Consider the following 7,500-nt stretch of genomic DNA (forward strand, 5'->3'; position numbering starts at 1 on the left):
TTTTTTTTTTTTTTGCAGTGATTAAAAAAAAAATGTAAAAAAACAAAACAAAACGAAAACTGGCAGTGATAACGCAAATTGCAGGCAAAAAGGAAAAAAAATGTGAGCAAATAAACACCCTTTTTTTTTCTTAGATTTTTTTTTTTTACATAAATATTTTTTTTTTCTAAAAATTCTTACAGAGCCCTATGCGTGTAAGAGGCTTGTACCGTCTATATCCATCCTGTGAAACAACTGAACGTAATAGTACCTCCATTGATCTAAATCCTTGCTAAATGAATTCTTACGACCGGTATCGTAATCTTTATTCATTGTTAATAAAGTAACCAAGTAATGTGGAAAAAAATCTTAAAACCATGGTACAAAAAATGTTTTTTTTGTCACACAGCCTGAACTCCATCTTCAGCCCTGGATAAGTTATTAGACACAATACTGGCTACAGAACAGTAGATACTGAAATACCCATAAATTCCGGCCTATAACACAGCTCAAAGTAATATATGAGTCTGTAAATACTGTACTTTATATAGCTACCTGGCCGTACACACGATCACCATTCACGTGGCAAAACTTGTATTCCATAACATAACCATCACAGTTCTTTGATTCACCATGTCCGTCCCGTTGACAATGTTATTAAACTGACAAAATATCCTGTTTTGTTTTTTTGAGAGAGAGAAGATTTTTAAAAAATTATATCTTGATTTAAAAACACTACACTTCTATGATCTTTTCAAAAGGCACCTTCATTATGCCGTTTTTCTCCTCCCCGTAGTCTTTGGCAAGGTGCCTTTCGCTTCCTCTAGCATCTCTGCAGAAGGGAGATGAGGTACGTGTTATCGTAGCTATTATAAGAACTCTCTGTATCCCCCTACCCCTTGCCCCTCTCGAACGCCCTGCTAAGCCTCAGGACCTGCATGGGTGTTCTCGGTTTCTCCTCCGTCGTCGCCACACTCAGGACAGCACTCTCCTTCCTCCACTCGCGGGTTATCACAGGTCACGCTCGGACATTCTTTGACTCTGCAGTGAACTTTTCCTCTCTGCCGTAGAAAACGGGGGAGGCATTAGTTATATACATGGTGGAAGTGTATTGCTATGTCTTATACGTTTCTCGCGCCCGCTAAGCGTTGGGGCTCGTATCAGTTTTGTAATTGTTGGCTTTCATGCAAGTCACTGTAAATATAATGTATTTTGAATTATTTCGTACCCTAGAATTACATTATTTCAAATTATAGATGGAAGAAATTCTATCTGCGCACAAAAATGAGAAAACACACACACACACACACACACACACACACACACTCACACTCACACTCACACTCATACTCATACTCATACTCATACTCATACTCATACTCATACTCATACTCATACTCACACTCACACTCACACTCACACTCACACCCATACCCACACCCACACTCACACTCACACTCATACTCATACTCACACACACACACACACACACACACACACACACACACATACACTCACACTCACACACTCACTCACTCACAAGTATATATATTTATATATATATATATATATATATATATATATATATATATATATTCCAAGAGCATCACAACATGAAAACTATGAAAACTACAGTTAAGTATCATGCTGTGACCACGGCGGCTCAAACATGAACCTATCGTTAAAAAAAAAAAAAAAAAAAAAAAAAAAAAAAAAAAAAAAAAAAAATATATATATATATATATATATATATATATATATATATATATATATATATATATATATATATAGAGAGAGAGAGAGAGAGAGAGAGAGAGAGAGAGAGATACACACACACACATATACATATATATGTATATATGTATATATGCGCGTGTCTCAGAAGTGTCTTATCAATCACTCCACCCGCAGCGTTGTGCACGCAACCCCGTCAGCGTACCCTGCAGGAGCATATCGCGCAGGGGTCCTTCTGCCAGCTCTCGCCTCGCGCCCTGTGTCTCCCCGTCTCGTCGACGCACTTCCTTCGCTGCCGCACGCTCTTCCTCCTGCCGCCGCCGCCGCCGCCGTCGCCGCTGCCGCACTTGCCCTCAAGGGTGGTCACCTGCACGGGAGCAAGAGATCGCTGGTCTCTATTTCAAGTTTATTTTTTTTTTTTTAGTAATTCATAAAGTTCATGCAGTACTTAGCTTTAAAAAGTACACTCCATAGCTTACTGGAAAACTTATCTATCTGTCTGTATATTTATCTATGTATTTGTCTATCTATCTATATATCTTAGTCAGTTCCAATCAGTGGCAGAGTTTACGCAAAAAAGTCCTCCCCCTCCTTCTCCTTCTCCTTCTTCTCCTTCTCCTTCTCCTTCTTCTCCTTCTCCTTCTCCTTCTTCTCCTTCTCCTTCTTCTCCTTCTCCTTCTTCTTCTCCTTCTCCTCCTCCTCCTCCTCCTCCTCCTCCTCCTCCTCCTCCTCCTCCTCCTCCTCCTCCTCCTCCTCCTCCTCCTCCTCCGTACCTTTTTGCTGAGTTCGAGGACCGTCTTCGAGAGCTGCTCCACCAGGGCCTCGATGCCCTCGATTCGCTGCTCGTTGAGATCCTCCTCGTAGGCGCCAAGGTCGTCCTCGGAATCGTTTCTGCTGAGGCTTCGTCCCGACTTTTTGCTTTTCTCGAACTTTCTCTCGAGTTTTTGGCTTGGTTGTGGCCTTTTTTTTAGCGTGTGTGAAATTATCGGCATTAGGTTATTTGCATAATAATTTAAAGAAGACATTATATATCCTTAACCTTGGGATGAAAATCAGCCCAACATTTACTTACAAGAACTCAACAAGATATTCCCCTAAAGCACGAGTCTCTAAACTATGCCAAACTACATACAAACATTAAAACATTAAAACATTAAATGAAATCGCAGTCCAAGTATTAAAACATTAAAACATTAAAACATTAAATGAAATCGCAGTCCAAGTGCCCTCATAATTTTCCCTTCTCCACACCAAAACAATCGCCAAAAAAATCACTTACCTCCCTTCACGCGATCCCTGTGTGACATTCTGCGTGAAAAAATTTCCCTCAGAGAATGATCCATGTAACTCGTTATCAGAGAGCTTATCCTTATCTAAGGCCATTAAGAGGTGGTCTCTGTCTTCAATGTGGGAAAACTGCGCTCGTCTTCTGAACCGTATTGTGGGTACGTGAGTGATGGAGTTTGGAAAAGCTGAACTTCGGCAGTCTTTCACGGGCGATGGGGAGAGAAAATAACACTGTACATACACCGTGAGAGACTGTGTAGGTGTTGATGTTGTTTATTTTTTTTCCCCTTCGAGTGTAGTTCTTGTGTTTATATGATTCATGGGTTTGTGAAGTCAGTGACGTTTTGCCTCCATTGTAAGCTCTTTAAAGTGCCTTTTTTTAATGATCTAAGCGACGTTTTTTTTTTTGGTTTTGTTTTATATGATTTTTTTTAAGAAACAGGTTCCGCCCTGGACAAAGAAACAAAACATGTGAATTTTACATTTATTCACTCTAAATGTACATGATAAAAACACGTTTTTTTTATCCTTAATCACGAGAAGACAGGATCAATTTTTTTTCTCCAGCTTAAGAAAAAAAAAAAAAAAATCTTGCAGATATTCTTCAAATTCTCCATTCATCAAAACATCAATTTGACAGTATCAGTATCTTTAAAAAAGTGAAAAAACACGAAATAAAATGAGTGATAAAAAGCACTGCATTAGTGTTTAATAGTTTCAATAACAAATGAAACCAAAGCAAAAAACAACGTATATTATTTATATGAAAATTCTGATCGTCCACAGCAGGTTCAACCATGCAACCTCTTAACTATGTGAACTACGACTTTTGTGAAGGGGATGCTCCAAGGGGGGTATTAGAACGTGTGTGAAACCACGAAATATTCATGCAGTGAGTGAGGGGCGGGGATAAGGGGGCGGGGCGGAGGCGGGGCTGAGAGTTGGGGGGCGGGGCGGAGGCGGGGCTTAGAGTTGAAGGCGGGGGCTTCGTAGTTAATCAAAATACCGAGAATTTCTTTTAGATGTGTATGTTTATACGATGACTTTGAAAACACGGAAACATCTATCATGTCTATTAGTACTTTTTTTTTTCAAAACATGGCACAAACAAGAAAAAAGGCACTTTAAAGAGCTTGTGATGGATTAGGGCTTAGATTAAACAGTATAATAATATCAGTTTTGAAACTACAGCCTAATGATAATTAAAATACCATACAATTGTAAACATTTGTTGATTGAGTTATAAGCCTGTAAGCAACATTAATATCCTTATATGATATAGTGACTAGTAGTTGCAAAAGCTTTTAATCAGAGTCGTATAATTTAGTATTGCTGAACTATATGACTAGTGGCTGTAAAGGGCATTATGTGATTATTACTTTGCAGCAAAAAAAAAGAAAAAGAAATTATGAGTATATGATGCTCTCCTGTTTGTTAAAACTTGTAAATGGACGTGTAAAATATGTATTTTTTTTTTCTTTACAGATCTATCGTATTGAGACTTATTACCATGAGGTAAAATCAGCTTGAGACAAAGACTAAAATGAGCTAAACCTTAACTTATTGCAAAAAAGGAAACACACTGCCTTTCATATCTAAGACTGCAACTTTGCAACATGGCAATCACTCAGTAACATACCAGAGCAGCAGTCTGACCAAATCCTCAAGTCAACATAGGGAAGACTTGAGCAAGGAACAAACGCAGGATTCTGTTCTCGAGGAAGAACAAACACATCCGATGTTATGTCCGTGATGTTGTCTCCGTTGTCGCACAGAATCCTCCCCAGCGTCACCTGCCTGATCTGCGCCAGCTGCTCGGGCTTGAACACGCCCGGGTTCTCGTACCAGAATCTGGGCAGAGACGGAATGTTAAAAGGCACGCGCACTCACGCACGTGCGCGCACCTCACGCACGCGCACACACATGCACGCGCGCGCAGATAGACACACACACACACACACACACACACACACACACGCGCGCGCGCGCGCGCGCGCGCGCACACGCACGCACGCACACACATATATAATATATCAATCAGTTTACATATCTATCTACGCACACACATTTTACGTGCATGGAAGTTTTCTTTTTCTTTCCTTCCTTTCGAATTGTAAGTGAACTTCAAAGAACCATAACAATACATATGCATTATCTGATACAAATATTCCGAGATATCCCATTCCTTCCGTCCGCGACCAACGGCAAGCGCGCTCACCTGTCTCCGTCGCGCAGTCTCTTGAACTGGTCGACCAGAAGGCAGAGGAAGGTGGGTCCAACGCGGGCGCCCTCCACTGGGTCCTCCAGCAGGCCGCCCACCCACAGGTCCACGTTGCCTGAGGTGTGGATCAGCGGAAGAGGAGTCTTAGACACGAGGTGGCAACAGGGCAAAGTGGAAGAACTGTATATTGTTTTTTTATTATTTTTTTTTTTGGTGGATGTAAATATAGTTTTCTAGTGTCTCTTAAGTTCTCCAACCTTGCTTAAACGCATCCAAAATAAAGGGAAACTAACCTGGATGGCCGTACAGCTGCTTGAGTTTGTCTCTGACGGAGAGCGAGCTGATGACTCCGCTGAGGTCGTCGAAATTCTCGGGCTCGGAGAGGTTGCAGACGCGACGCCATTCCGTGTAGCCGGGGAGCGCGTGGTCTCTGCCGCGTTGGATGTTTAGCGAAGCCAAGTCCAACGCGACCTCATGGGCGGCGCGGAACAGCTTCTCCGTCAGCTCCGTGTTCAGGAATTGGCCGGGAGTCTGAGGGGAAGGGGGGAATAGGGTGGGAGAGAATCAGCCAAGAGGGGGGATAGAAAGGGAAACGGAGGAACGAATGGAAGGAAGGAAGGAAGGAAGGAGAGGGGGCTGTTGTCGGAGCTTCGTGTTTTATGGTGTTGTTTCGGATCTTAGAGCCCCTTTTTATTTCGCCAATTTAGCAATTATGAATTGCACCAAAAGAAGATAACGAGAAATAAGACAAGAGAATTGAAAAAAAAAAGATGAATCAAATCCTGACATACATGATCAAAGGACCCATGAAAATACCCCGAGGATACGTACCTTGAGCTTGGCGGGGGTCGCGAAGAGGCCTCTGAGGAGGGGGTCGATGCCGCCCTCCTGCACGATGCGCCAGGGGCTGAAGAAGGCCTTGTGGAGCGGCAGGTGTCCCTCGGGGATGGGCTGGAAGGTGGCGTTGAGGCGGTGCAGGATCGGGTTGATCAGCGAGTGTCCGAACCTGGAGGGAAGCATCACGGTCATTCGCGGAGGGGGAGTGTGTGTGTGTGTGTGTGTGTGTGTGTGTGTGTGTGTGTGTGTGTGTGTGTGTAAGTGTAAGTGTAAGTGTAAGTGTAAGTGTAAGTGTAAGTGTAAGTGTAAGTGTAAGTGTAAGTGTAAGTGTAAGTGTGAGTGTGAGTGTGAGTGTGAATGTGAGTGTGCACTGAAAACTAAAAAAACATACAATTCCCCGCAGCCGCCCAACGACCACCCTGCCAGCGACTCCTCACCTGTAGGCCGCCGTGGCGAAAACATTACTAATCGTGGGATTGACGTTCGAGTTGTAGCCTGTGTACTCTCCCAGCATCTCCATCCCCCGCGGCCCCAAGATGTGCTGCATCCAGTGCTTGTAAGTGATGTGCTGCATCTCAGCCCCTACGATCTGCAGGCAAAGCTCAGGTCATGTCGCAACGATAATGGAAATTTGAGGAGAAACCTTAAAAAAGACACTTAATACTTCCAATACTATATCAATCGGAGAAACCCAGTCATATGCATCCTCCTCTTAGTTTTTTTGCCTCTGTGATCGCCCCGTGACAACGAATCATTCCTCTCCCTCGATACAAAAGACAACATGGACCCATATAACACGAAGAGCATGTTAAAAGTTCACTCACTTTTCTGGACTCGTAGTAGATGGTGTCGCCGTCCCAGCTGGGGTTGATCTCACGCAGGGCCCGGGCTACGCGGTTGTGCTCGCGGAACCAGATTGCGTGCATCGCCGTCAAGCCAGACTGAGGGAGAGAGAGGGAGAGAGAGAAAAAAGAATTTAGGGAGGTCAGAAGACTGTTTACATCGCCTTTAAGCTAGACTGAGGGAGAGATAGGGAGAGAGAGAAAAAAGAATTTAGGGAGGTCAGGAGACTGCTTACATCGCCTTTAAGCTAGACTGACGGTGGGAGTGAGGGAGGGAGGGAGAAAGGGAGGGAAGGGGAAAGGGAGGGAAGGGGAAAGAGAGGGAGGGAGGGCGAAAGGGAGGGAGGGGGAAAGGGAGGGGAAGGGAAGGGGAGGGAGGGAGGGGGAAAGGGAGGGGAGGGGAAAGGGAGGGAGGGAGGGAGGCTGGCGAGGGGTTCCCTAGGGGGGAAAGGGAGGGAGGGAGGGAGGCTAGCGAGGGGTTCCCTAGGGAAGATGAGGGATGAAATTTTATATCTATTCTTGGTAGATTAACTCGTTTAATGTTGAACAATGTAAGCAATTTACACCACTTATACATCATGGCGTAAATGCACTACTCAA

The 7,500-nt window shown here is 43.7% G+C and overlaps 1 protein-coding gene across 1 annotated transcript in view; it reads right to left on the reverse strand.

Moving 5' to 3' along the window:
• Nucleotides 1-7,500, reverse strand: part of LOC119573574 (peroxidasin homolog) — a 32,222-nt gene that overhangs the window by 1,013 nt on the left and 23,709 nt on the right. The window contains exons 19-28 of the mRNA XM_037920785.1: nucleotides 6,883-6,999; nucleotides 6,496-6,647; nucleotides 6,053-6,227; nucleotides 5,515-5,752; nucleotides 5,219-5,336; nucleotides 4,640-4,851; nucleotides 2,993-3,200; nucleotides 2,487-2,673; nucleotides 1,919-2,080; nucleotides 1-1,040 (exon numbers count right to left, since the gene is read on the reverse strand). The exon at nucleotides 1-1,040 is cut by the window's left edge and continues 1,013 nt beyond it. Of these exons, the coding sequence (XP_037776713.1) occupies nucleotides 900-1,040; nucleotides 1,919-2,080; nucleotides 2,487-2,673; nucleotides 2,993-3,200; nucleotides 4,640-4,851; nucleotides 5,219-5,336; nucleotides 5,515-5,752; nucleotides 6,053-6,227; nucleotides 6,496-6,647; nucleotides 6,883-6,999 (1,710 nt within the window). The 3' untranslated portion in view covers nucleotides 1-899. The remainder of the gene's footprint in view (nucleotides 1,041-1,918; nucleotides 2,081-2,486; nucleotides 2,674-2,992; nucleotides 3,201-4,639; nucleotides 4,852-5,218; nucleotides 5,337-5,514; nucleotides 5,753-6,052; nucleotides 6,228-6,495; nucleotides 6,648-6,882; nucleotides 7,000-7,500) is intronic.

This window comes from Penaeus monodon, chromosome 5 (genome assembly GCF_015228065.2).
Source record: "Penaeus monodon isolate SGIC_2016 chromosome 5, NSTDA_Pmon_1, whole genome shotgun sequence".
NCBI lineage: Eukaryota > Metazoa > Arthropoda > Malacostraca > Decapoda > Penaeidae > Penaeus > Penaeus monodon.